The following is a 19,911-nucleotide window of genomic DNA, read 5'->3' as shown; positions in this document are numbered from 1 at the left end:
TTATTCCCTGCCACTAATGAATGGACCCTTTGAAAAAATTTCACTGTCTGCTCCTTCCCACCATTACTGTGAATTAGAAACACTCATGTCAGTCCAGGGCTGGAGGAGATGAAATGCAATTCTACTACAGATTTGGTAATGTTTGTATGCAACAGCTGAAAGACCCCAAAAATTGGACATAATTTTCAGTGCTATTCAGTGTGTGGGAAGATGAAGTTAAACAACAAAAACAAAAACAAAGAAACTTGGAGCTTTAAGGGAAATTGCTTTCAGGACTTGGGGGAAAAAAAGACATGTTTGAGGCCATGCGGCAGAAACCCTTGGAGAGATGCCCAGAAAAGTAGTATTCCCATCACTCCTCTATCCATCTTTTCTAGCCTAAAAAAGGCATGGCTTCCTATTCTAGAACTAGAATGTGTGCTCTTCATGCTTTTGGGATTTGCTGAAGACAATGTGGCTACAATTAAGTGACTTGGATATTTTCACCTTTATAAGATGCAGTAAGAGTGGCAGCCTAAATGATACGTGAGTCACAGGTTAACTTCTATGCTAAAACATGTTCTTTAGGATGAGTTTGTATCTCTGGAAACAAATATGGAAAATCTTCACTTGCGTTGTTTTTTTTGCTACAGTTAGGATAAGCATATAATAATTTATCCTCAAAACAAGGACACTGGAGAATGCAAGGAGGGTACTAATAATTATACCTGGACAAGATAAACCAGAATTGTTCCAGGCAAACTGGGATATGACCACTTACAGTACAGCCTTGGTGTTCAATAAGTACATTATCACATTGTGTAACTTTAAGCCTTTAAGCATGACAATCTAATTTATTTTTTATAATTTTATTTTATTTTAAAGATTTTGAGAGAGAGCACGAGCAGGGGGAGAGGGAGAAGCAGACTCCCCGCTGAGCAGGTAGCCTGATGCGGGGCTCGATCCCAGGACCCTGAGATCATGATCTCTGAGCTGAAGGCAGATGCTAAACCAACCGAGCCACCCAGGTGCCCCCATGACAATCTAATTTTAAAAAGGAACATTAATATAGGTATTATGTATTTGAGGTGTAATCTTTTAGTTATGCTACTACACCAAATAGATCCCTTTGGCTAGAAGGGTGTTCCATTTTTTTCCCTCGTGGTGCTGAGTATTATGATTGGTTTACATTAACGTGAGCACAGGAAACTAGTCAATTGCAGCAAATCACACCGCAGAGCTGAGCTTAAAGCTAAAACCTCTGTTCCCTGAGTCCCGTTGTGTTGCTCACTGAAACCATGAAGGGTTGCCTTCTAGAATTTGATCAGATTTCTATTGCAGATTCACCAGAGGTGGAGACTTACGACTGCCTTTCAGATAAGAAATCTTGTAAAATTTGTAAAGAGGCTTTTCCTAGTTCACATGAATCCTCTTCATCCCACTTCCCTAAAAATCCTGGGTGCTAGTCCGAATCATGAGTCATGTACTTTTGGTCTTTTTTTGGGAAAGATTTCTTTGGGCATTCAAGAAGGGATCCAGGTATTCATTAAATTTAGTCCTTGGGAATTTTGTGTGTTGCAGTAACTAGGCAACAGTTAAGATGTTTTAACTTAGCATGTCCTGTACTGGCAAGTTTAAAAAAAGAACTGTCAAGCCATACTTGGCAGAACCTCCCTTGGACTCTCCCACCCTCTGTACAGTTCTCCTGTACATCTTGGCTGTCCTCCACGGCTAACAGAGGCCTCTTCTGTCTCAGCCTGACAGCCTCGTCCAAGCCTTTCCCACTGCAGAACAACCGGACACCCACAGTGTCCCCAGTAATCGGTAGGACTATGACTGGTGGTTTGATCATCCAGTACCTTTCCAAACAACTCTCACGTCCATATCTGAAACCTACTCTTAACTGCTACACCTTTGAACATAATTGCCTTTGTTTATGAAAACACAACTAAGTTCTAAGTAGTCTGTGCTTATTCATCAACTCTAAGGGCATACATTTCAGACACAAACTCTAGCTCTTAAAGTGAAATTTCCAATGCAACTCCTTCAATGACATGGAATGTGTAAAAGGTCTGCTATGTTCGATGTTAGATGGATCTGACTTTCCAGGTATACAATTTTGGAAGCAGAACTACTGCACTAAGGAGACCAGGATAAGATGCTGTTCTTAGAAAGCAGGATTCTGTGGTACAGTGGTACAGGGCAAAAGCTTTGGTATCAGTCACAGCTAGGATTCTCATCTCAGTTCCTTACGTGGTAGCTATGTGATCTCTATAACCTCTTAGCCTTAGTTTCATCATCTATAAAATGGGGATGAGAACTGTCCTTGTCTTAGAGGTTTGTTGTGCTGCTTAACTGAGATAGTGCGTCAACTACTTGTTTTTGTCTCCTTTTAGATTGTATGTATCTCAAAAGCAGGGGTGTTAAGAACTGAACCAAAGTACGTAAAAGGTACGTAAAAGCTATCATTAGCTCCCAAGAAATTAAGCTGTTAAGTAGGAAAATACATGAAGCTCAATTTAACTTATCTAAAAAGTTAACCAGTTGAGTGTTTTCACCAGAGTTTTCCCATAGCTTTGGCACCCACCAGTGGCATCTTAAGGGGACAAGAACAAGTCAGGGTGTCTTATGGAAGTTCTGGCAAAGGTCTAGACTGGTAAGCAAGCAACTGCATAAAAAGGGTACTGGATGCCTGAGCAAAAAACAGTGGACAAATCCTAAGCCTTGAAGACAGAACTGGGCGCCATCCTTTATTACTATGACCTTGGGAATTTACTTAACCTCCTTCTAAAAAAAGGCTCTTTTTAATCTGCCCACGAATCTTTGAAGAATGCTAGTCTAAATGACCATTTAAAAAATGAGGCTTAACATAAAATAGGAACAAAGCAAAAACTGAACAAAGTGTTAAATTTCCTCTTTTATATGACACTAACACTTTAAGCATAGCTTTGAATTCTAAATGGACTGATTCTCTTCTACTTGTGAATGTCTGATTATGATTTTAGCAAATCTCAACTAGGAGACATAGTCATCTACAACCATTTTTGGAATTTAAAAGCAGCAAAACATTTTGTTCCCCCAACAACGTATCTGTGTTATGAACCAACTTGTCCCCCCCAAATTCACACTGAAGCCCTAACCCTGGATGTGATGGTATTTAGGCACGGAGCCTTTGGGAGCTAATTCCTTTAGATGAGGTCATGAGGGTGGAGCCTCATGACGGGATTAGTGTCCTTCTAAGAGACAACACAGCTTGCTTCTCACTCTCCCCCATGAAGGACGACACAGTTAAGATGGCCATGAAGAGGCGAGAGAGAGCCCCTAGTGGGGAAGTGAGCAGGCCAGCACCTTGACTGTGGACTTCCCAGCCTCCAGAACTGGGAGAAATAAATCCCTGTTGGTTAAGCTACCCAGTCTATGATGTTCTGTTATGGCAGCCCAAGCTAAGACACTAAGTAAAATGGTAAGTGGAAGAGAGGAACTGCTTTAAAGAAAACACGGGAGTAGGGAGGGACTAAGCTCTACCTCATCCCGGGAACCCTAGGGTCCCACGATATAGAGTGAAAATAACTGTTTAATGCCCACCCAAGAAGAATCACATTCACGTGCCACAGGAACAAACGCTATGGGATGGCCCAAATTCTAGTGTATTGTCCGAAAATAAGTGAATAGGATTCTATTTTCCTTTAGACATCTGTTGCAAAAAGGATTGGTGCTAAGTTTTAATATGGTGGTAAAAAAAGAACCTGCTTGGGTCAGGGACCCGGGGAAGAACGTGTCTGCTGAAGTGATGTCATTTCACGATGGGGAAAAAAAACCCTAGCCTTGCTCCAGAATGATCTTTTATTTCACTACCTACTTCAGAGCTCCATTTGAGGTGGGTACCTTTAAGGGATAGGAAGTAAGACATCAAACTTAACTTAAAAATTTATGTTGCACTTTGTCCAATTATAAGGCAAAAAGCAGAAGACTCTTTCAAAAGCATAATGCCGTACGAATGACTCATTTACAGCCCCACCCACACCGGGGTTCAAGACAGGCTAGCAAACCCACTGTGGAAAGGGAATGGCAAACTGTACCAAGTTTGATAACGTGACCCTCACGGTAGGCACAGTAGTTACACAAGAATAGAACCATCTTTCATAAAAGAAAGTGGGGGTGGTGGCAGTTGGGCAGAGAGAAAGTTCCCCAACTCTGTATATACAGATAACTTGGTTACAAAGAGTAATGTAGCCTTGAAGGGAGAAGAGGAAACCCACACAGTGGACACCATGTTGCTGAAAGACGGTCTGGAGAAGGTCATTCCCAGGCAGCCTATTTAAATGCCTTAGTGAATGCAGGTCACACACCAAGGAGCATCTCAGGCCCTTTTTTTCTTTCTTTATGACAACAATTTTGTAATTAATTAGGCTCTGGACTTCTCAGGGAAGCCCAGAACTGGGCCTAAGGAATAAGATACAGGGAAAAACTTGTGAAACCATGAAAATACATTTTTTTAAAAAAGTTTTCAGGTATAATACACAAAAGCAAACAAGTTTATCTTAAAAAATATCAAGTATCACATCAATAGACTACTCCTAATTATAATTACTTCTTAAAGCAACATGTCTTTGTTTACAAATACAGCAGCAGGTGATAAAACCTAACATCTCAAACAGATTGCTTACAGTTCATAATACAAAACAAATGTCTATGTCTCAAATCACATTTTAGGCAGTTTAACTTAAAATGCATAGACAATTACATACATCAAATTTGTCATTATTAAGTCAATTTTAAAAATCACAATATTAAAAAATACAAAAAAAAAAAAAAAACCTTTATAGAGCACGCATAAGAAGTCAAGTTTACTTAATGGCAACAATCAGTATCTGTTAACCAGTGACAGGCAATTTAAGTGCCTTCATCCAGGGAAGAAGTGAAGAGGAAAAACCTCCCGTTACTTTGCACATGTGAACAGTTGCACCAACACTACAATCTTGAGAAACATTAATTTCTTACTTTAAAAAAAAAAGGTACACCACACTTTGCTGTTTAAAATGTCCAAAGGCTGGCCTCTCATTTCCACCAGCGGCAAACTAAAACATGTTTATCTAAGTAAACCAAAAATGGGTGTACTAATGCATCCTGTAAATGCTACCCCTAGATGGTAAGCCTCCGCGGGACAGGCATTCTCCTCCTCCTCTGCAGCTCTGGAAGCTGGCAAAGCACCGGGATCAGACACTCGAGTGCTGAACAAATGCAGTTCTCAGATGTTTTCTCTAGCCAGAAGCTTGCCTGGCATTTCTTTAATACTGATTATTTTATTGGCAATTTTAATTTTACTTAGCAGAATTCTGAAAAAAAAAAAGTGTCTTCAATACTCAATATTGCTCAAGATTAAATTTTAGTCTTCCCTGAAAGCTGCCCACCACTTTCTCTGCATAGTACCTCTATCAGTGTGATTCATCTGAATTTAACCTTATGCTTTTCAAAAACCAACACTTGAAGGTCTGTGCTTAGGTTTAATGTCCAGGGTTTATAACCCTGGCATTTTACAAATCTAGCACTCACTTACTCAGGGTGAGGAAGGAAGACATTGGCACTAATCATTTAGAAGTCTAGGCAACTGACTGACATGCCAACGAGGCATAGCATCTCAACTGAAACGTGAGCAGAGCTTCATCCTTCTGTACACATAATTTCAAAAGCTGTCCATTGGGGTACAATAGATAGCACTTATTATTATTTGTGAGGTAAAATTTTACAGGCAAAACCGACTTTTCCTAGAAAATAGGCCAATATTCTATTGTAGTGGTGTGCCAGACCAAGGCCAAAAATTCACCCCCCTTCTTCTCTCCCATTATTCTCTACTGAAAACAAAAGGAAAACTGAAGAAGGAAGGAGGCCCTTGGGTAATTAAAACAAATGTATTGCCTATTGCTGAATAATCTATGTTTTACTTTATATAAAACAGGGCTGTGGAGTCCGAGTTGTAAACACCATCTTCAAAAGCATGAAAAGGCGTCAGGCTGAGCCCAGGACAGACAAGCCAAGGTATTTCAACAAGCCCTCCTCCAAGGAGACTTGATTCTTGAGAACTGCGTGTGTGATGAGGACCTAAGATCTTTATTTTCATTTTCCGGTTTAACATTTCAAAATCTAAGATTCCAACTCCAGAAACACTAATCCTCAACACATCTCGATTACCTCCATCAAATTTGTCTTAAAGTTCTTGCTCGGAGACAGTCCAAGTGCCAGCATATTCCATCCTGTGTACTCCCTTCTGAGACCAAACAAACTTTCTAAGAAACAGTCTCTTCCCTAAACTGATGCCGGCCTACCAGGACTGGTTTCGAAAGCAATGTTATTCCCTTGTAAAGAGAAAAACCTTCCCCCGTGCTTTCCCCCCATTCCTCTGCTGGAACAACTGCTTTTAACTTTACCCTGAACCTAAAAATACATTTTTGTCCCAGAGTACCCACCCCGAAAGCTGAGAAATAATGCTCTACAAAACTAAAAGTAACATAAAAGCAAATTCTAGTCCCTTTGAATTCCATTCTTAGGTTAAAAAAAATTTCACAACTACCAGTTGGAAAGTCCTTGAAAAGCAAAGAAAAGGTGTGATGTCTAGGGCACATTGGGCAGTACGGGTCACGAGCCAAGTTGATGTATTTCTTGGGGGTAGTAATTCCAAATCTCACGTTCACGTTCCTTCAAATCCTTTAGCAGATTTTCTCCTCTAATAAATGGACTCCACGATCACAGATTCCCAAACGTGCTACCACTTCTCTTAATCAAACAGTATCCTCTAGTGTTACATTAAATATTGTATCTAAAGCCAGAGCTGTCAATTTCTCCCAACTTAACACAACCAAAATCACCACCAGGAGAGAGATCTTCGCTGCTATCTCACTTTTCCTCTCATCCCCCAGTTAGCTGACATACTGCCCGACCATTTAAGCTAAAATACCTTCTAGGGCTACTGCCTTGTAAATGGGAGGCTGCTCTGACCAAAGATTCCAAGAGTGTTGTAGATCGGTGCGGCTTGTCCTTGCAAGGAAGCGAAAGAAAACAAGACCGCTTGCGCCACTCTGTAGGAGCTGTCTAACGACATTCCCCAGTCTGAAGGTATCTAAGCAAATCAGCTTCAATTCTGAAAGCCTGACTCTATCATCTACTTAAAAGGGAGCTTAAACACTGAATGTTCTTCTCAAAGATGACCATCTTGCTTTCTTAAAAGGAGGTAGCTATCAAACCATTAAATTGGCAGCATTTGGCATTCTTGACATTTTAACTATAAGAGAAACAAACTACTAAATATTTTATTTCTAAGCAAAAACAAGAGCTCCAGCATAAATCTCTCCTAGACTAGTCATGAAATCCATGACATATTTTAGTAACCCGATGGATACATTCAAAGGTTCAAAATGTTATTTGACAAATAACATAGTCAGTTCTAAGACTCTAAGGATCTGATTTAGAGATAAGGTGCCAAAAAGCTACTCAGGCTATTTCGGTGGTTACAAACAACACTAATTTAAGCGACAGTCACACTGCTTGCTTTCAACGGAATGCAGAGATCTACACCTTATAATTATTAGCTTCAGTATTAGAGCTAGAGAATAATTTTTAAGGATGGCACTCAATCCTACCTATTTACTGTCAACAAACACAGAACTGAACTGTGAGCCATAAGCACTTTACAACAGATGCAGGAAACTATGCAAAGGACAATGACACAGCTTAACCAGACTCTGAAAGACACGTACACATTTTGATCGCACTTGTACAAAGAGTCATGTCTAAATGACTAAGGTTCTTGAAACATAACTGCTTTATGTGTTTACAATAGACCCCTAGAGTGTGCCAGTTTTCCGTATCAGGGAGAACTAAAGGATGTGCTCCTTCTAAAGAACTGAGGCAGAGGGACCTATAGGAAAGGGTCTGAGTAGAAGTGTTCTGTGGGAATGCAAGTCACTATGAAGCAATTTCCAGGGTTTCCTCTGGCTTGAGGTTTAAGACAAAGGAGAGAATTATTTCCTTCTTCGAGTTCTTCCCAAAGCAATACTGACATCTCAAAATCTATTCCAAAGCAATACAGAGATGACCAATTCTCTAATAATAATTTACACACACGTTGGCCTGCATTAAAAAGAAAAAAGTTTTCATAAATGGCAGATTTTAGAGCTGTGTGACCCATCTGGCTAAAAATAAAGCAGATCAGGTAGAACTCAAAATCAAACAAAAGTTTTTACTAAAAGCTCAAGGATAAAAATGAGCACTGCCAGGCTAATGAACTCAACATCTGACAATAATTACCAATAGCTTTAAAATATATATCCAAACTACAACCTCAAGAGGACCAGGTTTATTTATTCTATAGACAGAGCAGTTCAAGATGTTGAGAGGCAACATTTGTTTAAATTATGACAATGTGATTGTTTTCAAAGTGTGTTTATTTAGGGAAAAAGTGATTATAGAAAAATACTTGAAATAATTTGCCAATGAGGTTGCAGATTCTAACAATAATCCACATCATCTTAGATTTTTAAGTGTGTGGTTTCATAATTTAAACAAATTGAAATCTTGTTTTAAACAAATTGTATCAAAGAGCTCTTCAATATACTTCATCACTTTACCGCTCCATAAAAACCGAATAAAAATCACATTTGAATGATTTACTTTTACATTTTTATCTGATTGTATCCATCAGATGTACTATACATCCAAGTACAAGAGGCAGATATCTTCTCTGAGAGGTGCAAGAGTTGTTCTTTCATGAATGCCCTCTAAGAATAGTGAAACCAGCAATTTTTATATATGCATTCATGTGCATATATATGTACTTCAAAAAGCAAAGCGTCATCTCTTCGTCCATTAACTTAATGGTAAGACTGCAATAGAAAAAAGAAAAAGTAAACCTCCAGTTTTTCTAATTGGAGTTTATTAACTCCTTGCTGTGGTTTAAAATAAACTTACTGCTTAATAAATCCAAACGGCAAGTCATCCCATTTATTTTGGCATACAATTTGCAAACAAACAAAAAAAAAATTTAAGAAAATTTGTATAGCAAGAAGTTAATACTAATGAAAGTAAGTTTTGGGGTCATTTTATTAAGATTCCTTTTCCTTTACAGTTGAGGTGGATGTTTCATTAATCTAGTTGGAGACCTGATTATTTTGTTAAGAGTCATTCCCCCCCACCAAGGAGAATCATGATTCTTTCTTAAGACTCATGTGGCTTACTTCTGGGGGCAAGTGGGATGCTTTTCTATTTGGTTGTTATGTCCAAGACAGGTTCTCCAACTAAGACGTCAATCCTACCACTCTGGCTTGTCTGACAGTAAAGCATGACGCATTACCTGTAACTGACAATGCAGAGTAGTGGTATAATCTGGAGCTCAACGCTGCGGAGGATCTAACAAAACTTTGGCTGAGCAACACTAGGGAGAGTTACAGGAAGGACAGGAAATGCTATGTATTCACTGTCCTAGATGCTCTAAAAATCTACCTCTGTATGAAGTCACAAAGGCAGAGACTTTTTACTGAACTGTGCTTTGGTGTGATGCTATAAAATGCGACTGAGAAATACTAAAAAAAAAAAAAAGTCCAATGAAATGCACCTGAGTTTACCTCAAGAATGTTATTGAGGACATTGCTTACTACATTACAAAGTCTTTGGGAATCTTTGGGAAACTTTTCTATTTTTAGTACCAGGAATACTTTTGTTTTCATCCTTCTAAATGCTTTATCTGAAGCCTGAAATTTACTCTTAACCTTATATACACACACCTCTTCTTTTAAAAGTTTTAAATGCTTTCTAATCTTCTATCCAAACCCGGAGGCAAATAATCTTTCAGTTGTGCTTATGTGACTATTAGTGCATTTTAAATAACAAATTTAACACTCACATGGGGGCCACCAGGCATCGGTGGAGCACCAGAAGGTCCTGAAGGCACTTGAAAAGGATTGTTGGGAGTGGGATAGAGTCCTGGTGTGGGATATGATCCTGCAGGGGCAGGATATGGTGCTGGTGGTCCCCAGGCTCCTGGTGGAACAGTGCCCCACGGAACAGGTGGTGCTGCCCCTGGTGCTTGGGGAGGGGGCGCAGGATATGGCCCTGGAGATGGATATGGCATATTAGGGGTAGGATACTGCCCTCCCATTCCAGGTGCCCAAGGTCCAGAAGACATGGATCCCCAGGGACCTAAAGGACCAGCAGCAGCTGGATCTGTGGGTGCCCCATATGGTCTTGGAAGCTCTGGAAAGGGCATATTTGGTGTAGGATATGGCCCCGTGGGGCCAGGGCCTGGCACAGCTGGGGCTGGATAAGGACCACCAGGTGGGGGACATGATGGTCCAGAAGGAGGAAAGGGTGCTGGGGGTCCTGGAGGTGGTCCGGTGGGAGGCACGGAGGGATACATTCCTGTTGGTGCTGGTCCAAAAGGCACAGTGGAGGGTGTCGCACTTGGTGGGAGTCCAGACGGCACAGAAGGTGGAGCACTTGGGGTATTCCACGGGTTGGAACTTGGCCAGCCCTGAGGCGGTTGGCCAGGTTTCGTATTGCTCACAGCGGAGGTTTTGGCAGGGGAGTGTTCAGGTAGTGCATCTGCCAACTGGAATACAAAAGATGCATGTCTCAATCTTATTTAGGGACAAATCAGGTCAAACATGATTATAAACCCATCAAGTATGGTAAGCTGTAGAGCGAGGGATTACAAACTCCTAGAACATCTTCAAGAGCCAAACTGCTCAGTTTAAAAACAGTTCAATATAAAAATCAACTTTACAATGCAAATTCCTTAGAGAAGATCAAATTTTCTAAATACGATTACTCAAAATATTGTGGATTTGAATCCTGGCTTTACCTCAAACAAGTTACATACTCTCTCTGAGCTTTAGTCTCCTCATTTAAAAAAAAAAAAAAAAAAAGCTTAGCATTAATTTGAGGCTTAAATGAGATAATTCATGTAATACCCTTAACATAGTGCCTGGTGTATATTATATTCCAAAAATGCTGGCCATTATTAACACTGTCATGTGAACAGAGAACAGAAGCAACTTAACACTTTTAAAATTTTTTTACTTAAGGATTCATAAATACATACAACAGAATAAAATTTCAAACATATTACATCTAAGTCAATTAAGGCAGATCAGCTATTAAAATCACATGCTCTCCCCGGCCAAAAGCAAGATCACAAAAAGCATCTCTTTTAAATTAAAAGACTTACATGGCCTGCAGTTAGAACTAGGTCATTTTCTTAAGAGCCAAAATACTTAATGAAGGATAAATGCATCAACTTACCGAAAATTCATCAGACATTTTCCTAAAAAAGAGAAAGAAAAAAAAAAGAGAGAATACTTCAAAACCAGTGCTTAACATTTGTTATATATTCTTTAAGGAACTTTGTATATATCACTGTTATTTAATCATGTATGCAAGGTCTTTTTCTTTATATAGGGAAAACTTTCATTGTAGTTCATGTAGTTCTACAAATGTCATCCCCTTTTACTGGCTGCACATCATATAAAAGTGATCCACAATATAGTTTGCATTCTCATTTTGGTGGTAGTTTAGGTTGTTTGCACTTTGAGCTGTTTTAAACAATGACAGAGTGAACACTTCTCAACACATATCCTTGTGAATGTGTCATCAGGAAAAAGTACTGGAAGTTAAATATGCAGTCAACAGGTAAGGCTATCTAAAATAAAGTACATCTTAAAAGTCCATGTCACTTTAAAGTCCTTTGCCAATTACACTCTTTTTTTTTAAAAGATTTTATTTACTTATTTGAGAGAGAGAGAGAGAGAGAAAGGAGCAGCGGGAGGGGCAGAGGGAGAAGCAGACCCCTTGCTAAGCAGGGAGTTTGATATAGGGCTGGATTCTGGGACCCCAAGATCATGACATGAGCCGAAGTCAGATGCTTTATTGACTGAGCCACCCAGGTGCCCCTAACTTAATGTATAATCCACCTAACTTAATGTATAATCTATCTTTTCTCAGTGTATATGACAAGCTACCCTTAACACATTGTATTGCCAATATTGACAACAAATACAGAGTATTTACCACGGAACAGGTACAGTGCTCAAAGTGTTTTAGGTGGGTAATCTCACTGAATAGATGCAAATTCTTTCACTCAGTTGACAGCTTGAGAAAAGGAAGCTCATCAAGTTAACTTGTTTAAGGGGACAGAGCTAGTAACAAGCAGAAAAGGGGTCAAACTCAGGTACAATCTGACTCCAGAGCCAAGGGTCTTAAGCACCAGGCTACAGAGCCTCTATTATTTCCCACTGATATTTTGAAGTCTGTTCTTCCCTACTGATCTGCACCACAACATTTTATCTTAATTTCAGCAGCTTTATATTTTTAACAAATTTTAATGTCAGATGACCTATTGCTGTTGTCTTTTCCTCCTAGATTCCTGAATACTGTTTATTTTTTCCAGATCATTTTGTAAAAAAATAAAATAAAAAGAAACCTACAGGTGTTCTGGTTGGAACTGCATTAAATTTACAGATTAATTTAGAGAACATGTAACATATTCAAAATATCAAATCTTCTCATTCAAGAACAAGGCAGATTTTCCTAGTTCCCATCATTGTCATTTATCACTCAATAGTTCATTTATTTTTTTAAAGTAAACTCTAGCTCTAACGTGGGGCTTAAACTCACAACCCTGAGATCAAGAGTCCCATGCTCTACTCACTGAGCCAGCCAGGCACCCCATGTGAAAAAATTTTAGTGTATCACTTTTGTAAGCAGTAACGTTACTAAATTATTTTATTCCTGAAAGTGTCACAGTTGATTTCCTGGGATTTCAGCTAAAGAATTATGTCATCTGCAATAATAATCATAATAATAATCATAATAATAATAATTTTACATTCTCTGTCCTATATTTACACCTCTTTTTTCCTTTGCATCAGCTAAACTTAACAATGAAATGTTAAATAGTGATAGTGAGCACAATGGTCTTGTTCCCAACTCTCCTTGAAATGCTTCCAATGTTTAAATAAAACTCCCATTTTCAGTTTGAGATGGAAAAAGTTACATTAAAGATGTCTATTTATGCCTATCTTGCTAGATTTATTTATTCTTATTTTGCTAGTTAAAAAACATTTAGAGGAAAAAACAACATTTAGAGATGACACTGCATTTCTTCAGATCTTTTTGACATCTAATGAGCTGATCACAACAGTCTTTCTCCTTTGACCCATGTACACAGTTAATTATATATAAAAGCTGCTTAATACTGAGCCATCCTTGCATTCTTAGAGTTTTATTTTCAAGTACAATTGGCTAACAGGAATGCTAAAGAAAAAGAATATGAAGCCTACAACTGCGATGACCTTGCTATTTATTCAGAATATCAAAAAACACATCCTGAATATACAGCAAATACAGCTATCCATTCACTCCCACGTTAAGGTTTTATACTAAATCATTATATCACACAATAGTAAATTCTTAAGATGAACATTTGAAGAAACTTTATCAGTGCATTACAAGTTTAAAGTCTACATAAGATTAACATGCTTTTCGAATAGGGTGAGCCTTTCTGAAACAGAAAATGGTTCTGTATCAAAGTTCACATTAATTCTGAAGCGGAGAACTAACAAAGCAATACATTCAATTTCATGTGGTCCTGCTGTTCAGGTTTTCAGAATTACTCTTTTCCCTCTTAAAAAAAAAAATATATATATATACACACACACAATATAAAGTTAACTAGCTATAAAATTACATTAGAATGTAAGTTATTCCGTAAGTTAATAACATTAAACGGACTCACAACTCTGGCTTTCCAAATTTGAAGTTAAAAATTAAATCCTGGGGGCGCCTGGGTAGCTCAGTAGGTTAAGCATCTGCTTTCAGCTCAGGTCATGATCTCAGGGTCCCGGGATCAAGCCCTGCGTCTGGCTCCCTGCTCAGTGGGGAGCCTGCTTCTCCTTCTCCTTCCCACTCGTGCTCTCTCTCGCTATTTCTGTCTCTCTCTCAAATAAGTAAATAAAATCTTAAAAAAAAAATTAAATCCTGGAAGATAAAGGAGGTATTAGAATCTTATGATTAAGTAACGAAACCCTGACTGAAGGAATTAAAAGTAGATCATTTCTGTTCTACAGCACTTTTAGTAAAGTGACCTTCTCTCCGTGTCTAGAATACAGTGTTCTTATTAATAGGAAACATTCTAATTTATTCTTACTTTCATCATAAAAAGGTAAAAAATAGAGTTGGAGGGCGCCTGGGTGGCTCAGTCGTTCAGCGTCTGCCTTCGGCTCAGGTCATGATCCCAGGGTCCTGGGATCGAGTCCCGCATCGGGCTCCCTGCTCCACAGGAAGCCTGCTTCTCCCTCTCCCACTACCCCCCTGCTTGTGTTCCCTCTCTCGCTGTCTCTCTCTCTGTCAAATAAATAAATACAATCTTTAAAAAAAAAAAAAATAGAGTTGGACATCAGTGTCTGAATATGAGAAGAGTTATATAATTTTTTTGAGTTACATAATTTTTTAAATCTAGATTTTCTAAAAAACTATTCCAAAATACCTAGATTATGCTAATTATTTTAGAGGGGAGTGGAGAGGCAGAGGGAGAGACTCTTGAGCAGGCTGCACGCCCAGCGTGGATCCCCACACGGGACTCCAGCTCATGAGATCATGGTCTGAGCCCAGATCAGGAGTTGGGCACATAACCAACTGAGCCACTCAGGCGCCCCTGGATTATGCTAATTAAGATGAGGCCAAAAAAAAAAAAAAAGGTTTATAATCAAGAAAGATTTTCATTTTTCATTTTGGAATACTGTAAAGCTATTATTTCCAAAACTTTCCATTACTACTTTATGGCGGGATCTATGCATCATCTGAAAAATAATCATTCTATTTTCTGAGCAGTAAGAATAGTAATTTAAAAACAGTACAAAATTTCTTTTGACATACACCAGAAAAGTAAAACATTTCTGTAACTCTTATGGCTTTTAGAGTAAAATGGCAATCCAATCACAAGGAGATTTTAAAAAGTTGAACTGTGTAAATTACTAGTGACTACCAAACAAGGCCACTATTTCAAAGGGGCCATCACATTGTGGTGGAGTGATAAAAAGCATAGAACTAGACAGTTATGAAATATGGACATCAATCCTCTTGACTAAGGCAAACTCCTTAACCACAGACCATTTCTCATCTGCAAGATCCTGACTACTTTACAGATAATTAAAAGTAACATGTTTACTAATCTATAAAGTACTACAGACATGTAAGATGTTTATTAAAAGAAACTTAAGAGGGGCGCCTCGGTGGCTCAGTGGGTTGAGTGTCCCACTCTTGGTCTTAGCTCAGGTCATGATCTCGGGGTCATGGGCTCAAGCCCCACTTCGGGCTCCCTGCTTGTGCTCCAGGAGAGGAGTGCCTTGAGATCCACCATCCCCATGCCCCTCCCCTCAACTCCCACACCCTCTCTCTAAATCAGTAATAAAATCTTTAAAAAAAATCCTCTCCCTCTCCTTTTACCCCTCCCCACCTCTTAAAAAAGTAAATAAGAAACTAAGAGAAATCAGGACTTTTGCATTGATGTTTAGTATGGGGGGAGATGATGGTAATATACTGAAAATATAAAGTTTGAATTAGAATATCGTTTTTACTATTGGCTCTTTTATCAGATATGTTCTATTTTACATTTGGGCAACTCAAGGATCTGGGGACTCGATAAAGGTTTGGAGTATTTTAAACTTTTTAAAGCCATATAACTTTAAAAAATCATTTTTTTAATACTTATGCCTGGAACATACATACCACGCACTGTATTGGGCTTTAGGGAAATGAGTAATATTGCATGGAATAAATCCTTAAGGAATTCAGTCTGGTGGAGAACTACCCTTTAAACAGTATCTACCTTACCTGGCGTAAGCACAGGGCACCAAGAGAGTACCTCAAAGAGCTCCTAAAGGAATCAAGGAAGGGAGTGTCAGGGGAGGAATCCTGAGAAGAGGCTCCTTTGCAGTCTGGAGAAACAATGAAGAAAGAGCTGGGAGTAGGGGATGGTGGGACAGGCCCTAGGAAAGAAGAGCAGATTGTGCAAAAGCTGAAGGACGCAAGAGTACCCACTATGGGAAGTGTAAGCAGTTCCGATTGGTTGGAATACAGAAAGGGGAAGGGATAGGAGTCTTAGCAGAGAGCCTTTAGACTGAGGTTTCAATGTCTCCATCAGATTCAGCTCACCTGACTGACTCTCAGTTTTTCATCTATAAAGGGGCTAGTGATGTGAAAGACTAAATGGTACTCCTAAATTGTCTATAACAACAGTGCTCTAAAAATAGTGGGTGGGCAACAGATACACTCCCCCCCTTCCTTTGTACACGGGCATGCAGCCTAGGTTAAGGGTGACCCTGAAAGTTACCACTGCCTAGATAAAACCACAGCTCTTCACTCGCCGGCTCTGGACAGGTTGAACTCTTCAAACCTCAGAGATACAAGCAGACAGGAATGGTATCCACCTCACAGACCTGCCCTGAGACTTACATAATAAACAGATCTCCTGGTCACTGTCTGGCACACAAGGAAAACTCAACAAATGTTAGCGTTTACAACTATTATAGGTCTGCAAACCTTTCTCTGAAGTTCTCCATTCAGAAACTTTTGAAAATAAAAGAAACCTTCACAAAACAGTTGGTGGCAAAGCCTGACCTGAGGCTATTTATAGTTTCCATTAAGTCACACCCATCACTGCACAAGTATGAATGTTGTCTGAGGGATGCTGCCGCGACTTTGCGGGGCTGATACCTCTTGTTTATGCATCTTATTCTCTTCCTAAAATCTAAAGATACAGTCCAAAGATTTCTGAATTGCAAAACACACTGGCCCCAAGGCTTGCAGTTACGGCCTGGGTCTCTCTCTGTTCCTCCTGGAGAGAGGAAAAGAACATTCTAATACACACAACCCAACTCAAGTTTCTGAGACAAACCAGTTTCGAATAGGAGGTCCAGAGACGCCAGTACCAAGAAAAATTTGTTCTTCCTGCCCAATGAATACAGCCGAACAAAGAACTTCTGAAAGATCTCTGAAGGCTATCTTGGCCTGTAATGAAGATTCGTTTTCAAAACAGGCCTTTACAATCATCAGGTGTGAGCTAATCATCACATTAGCTTTAAGGCTATAAAAATTTTTTTTCGGTATGGTTCGATTGCCTCAACATTAGAAATTTTATCCAGTAAAAGCACTGCTCTTGGTTTTCAAAGAGGAAATGGTTCAGCTATTTATAACCTTCCATGCGTAACATAAGCTCCTAAATCCTAAAAAAGAGAGTATCGCAGAACTCAGCACTTCTCATGGTTTCTGTCATGTGTATTCATCGAACGTATTAGCTAGCAACTCCTTTGGTTTAAGTAACGACCAGAACGTTGTCACATTGCGGACAATCTTAAGCAAGTGCCAGATTCCAAGACTATTCAGGCCCATCTCTCCCGTTTTATCAGAAATTAATGAATGGGGGAAGGGGGTCGAGGCCGAGGGGCGCGAGCCGGGAACCATTTAGAGCCAAAAGAACAAAGGGAGTCCGGGATCAACCGGAGCGAACCGGCCTCCGAGCGGGTCGCGCCGCCCGGGAAAGGGTGGGGATGGGGTGGGTGGGGGAGGGGCCGGGCACGCTCGCCGCCCCGCCCCCAAACCAGGCCTGACGTCAAGTGCGGAGAAACCCGTCGGGCGCGACGTCACCCGCCTCCGACGCCTTCTCCCCGGGGAGCTCTCGGGGGATACGTCGCAGCTCAGAGGAAAATGGCGGGGACAGACGCTTAGTCCCAGCCCCCGAAAAGGCGACTCCAGGTACCGCTGTTACCGCGCCCGTCTCCCGCTTGGACGCTCTCCCTTGCGCCCCTCCACGATCCCCACTAGCGCCGAAGCAGCCTCACCCGGCAAGATCCGAGCCCGCAGCAAAGTCTAGAAGCGGCGATGGGTCCGAGCGAACCGGGTGCCGAAGAACCGAACGCGGAGTGACTGACGTTAGCGGCGGCGGCGGCAGCACCAGCAACACCAGCACTAACAGCGCGCGGCTCCTCCTGGCGCCGGAACAGGAAGCGCCGAGCGCGCCGCCCCCGCCCGCGCTCTCCCCTCCTCCCGGGGCCGGGCGGGGCAGCGCGCGCGCCCCCAGCAGGCTTCCGGCGGCATTGCGGCCTGCCCGGCAGGGCGGGGCGGCGCGGCTGCTCTTCGGGTTCGCCCAGGGTGGCTGTTTTCTTCTGGTGGGTGGGAGGAAAGCTCCCCGGTTTTCCGGAATTCTGAGCACTCGGAGGAAATGCCTGTAGTCGGTGATGTTCTGGGCACCCCGGCGGAAGCTGCTAACTTGTTTCCTGGGGTGGTGGAAGGACTGGTTCTGGATTTCCTACGCTTAGGGATTTTTACAGCCGGGCCTCGAAGCTGGCTGGGTGTGGATGCGGCCAACCAGCGGATGCCGGCCCTCGGGCCCGAATGGAGGAGCGCTGAAGGAACACCACGGGAAAGGGAAGACGTCTGTAAATGGCTTGGCAATTGATACTGACTAAAAGCTGTCTGTGCAGGCTTTTCCTGATCAATGCCTCTTCCCTCCACGTGTTCATCTTTGAATAAAACTTTACCTATTCTAGGTCAGTTCTGAAGGATAATGGACAAATTCCCCCAGCGCCAAGGAATCTGCTAGCGAGTTTTGTAGATGCCATAATTATATAGTGTGTAAAATACATATACATATAGTATGTACATATGCGTAAAAATACGTTAGAAGGATTCAGAATCATTACATTTTGCTTTGTGTAACCCGTTGGTGGGTCACTGGGCATAGGCATTTTATTAGAAATTTCTTAAACGAAGACATTCCTGGGTATGCTCCTCCAGCACACACACTTCTCTTACTGAAAAACGAGCTATAGAGAAGCTGCAAATACCCAAGCCTGTTGAAGACTTATTTTTGGACAGGGAAAATGGTCTATGGAAAAGGGTATTAGTGTGATCTACTCTGCCCTCAGGAGGCAGTGAATCCACAGTGCCTTGTGGAGCTATAAGGAAGCGTGAGTCACCAGAAGTCAGTAAAACTATTTAAAATTTTGGCATTTCTCTTCATTAGGTTATTGTTTCAATTCTGGTATTATCTAAAAAGATTTTATTTGAGAGAGAGCAAGAGAGCACAAGCTGGGGGACCCACAGAGGGAGAGGGAGAAGTAGGCTCCCCGCTGAGCAGTGAGCCAGTCACAGAGCTCCATCCCAGGACCCCGGGATCACGACCTGAGCCGAAGGCACACTCTTAACTGACTGAGCCACCCGGGCGCCCCTTAATTCTGAATTTAAAACGTTGTACTGAAACACGAGATTTTCGGTCAAAAAATTTTTGTGCCCAAGTTGAGTGCCTCACCCACCTCACCCCAGTCCTGGTCACTATCAGAGTAACTGACAGCCTCGTTTTCCCATGCTCTCAGCCAGTAACAGCGTACTGTGTTCTAGAGCTAGGCCATTCCTGTCCCACATGGGCTCCCTCAGTCAACCTTTGCTTGGATACTAAACCCCCCATCTCACTTTTTCACAACTGCAGTGCAGTCTGAACCCCACCCTCATTCAATCTTTGCATTTCTTTCATGTATGTCAGACTTGTAAAGTGATAGGGAGACTTCCACACCTTCTTCATAAGTGTTTCCCCAATAAATCTCTTGCACATTTAATCGCATTTTGGCATCTGCTTCTAGAAGACCCAAACTGACACATTAAGACATAAGGTGTATTTTGAATGAGAAAATGTGTAATACAGATTTTAAAATTTTTTCTTATTCTTTTTTTAGATTTGAGAGTGTACGCGGGCATGAAAGCGAGGGGGTGGGTAGATGGGCAGAGGGAAAGACTCCCAAACATCTTAGGACCCTGAGATCATGACCTGAGCTGAAACCAAAAGTCCGATGCTTAACTGACTGAGCCACGCAGGCGCCCCCAATTTTTTTAGAT

General features: G+C 41.0%; 1 protein-coding gene across 2 annotated transcripts; it reads right to left on the bottom strand.

Moving 5' to 3' along the window:
- Window positions 1–3,808: 3,808 nt before the first annotated feature.
- Window positions 3,809–18,049, bottom strand: MAPK1IP1L (mitogen-activated protein kinase 1 interacting protein 1 like). Of its 2 annotated transcripts, XM_032405160.1 has the most exons (5): window positions 17,862–18,049; window positions 15,856–15,898; window positions 11,269–11,290; window positions 9,872–10,576; window positions 3,809–8,855 (listed from the first exon to the last, which is right to left on the bottom strand). In XM_032405160.1, the coding sequence occupies exons 3-5, from the start codon at window positions 11,284–11,286 to the stop codon at window positions 8,844–8,846; spliced, it is 735 nt and encodes a 244-aa protein (XP_032261051.1). In that variant the 5' UTR covers window positions 11,287–11,290; window positions 15,856–15,898; window positions 17,862–18,049; the 3' UTR covers window positions 3,809–8,843. The 2 variants fall into 2 exon arrangements, with proteins under 2 accessions (XP_032261051.1, XP_032261050.1); XM_032405159.1 differs by lacking the exon at window positions 15,856–15,898 and having other exon boundaries at window positions 17,862–18,048.
- Window positions 18,050–19,911: the final 1,862 nt, after the last annotated feature.

The sequence above is a fragment of the Phoca vitulina genome, unplaced genomic scaffold, assembly GCF_004348235.1.
Source record: "Phoca vitulina isolate PV1807 unplaced genomic scaffold, GSC_HSeal_1.0 scaffold7, whole genome shotgun sequence".
NCBI lineage: Eukaryota > Metazoa > Chordata > Mammalia > Carnivora > Phocidae > Phoca > Phoca vitulina.
Note: the sequence above shows the minus strand (reverse complement) of the source record. Positions and strands in the feature narration are given on the sequence as shown.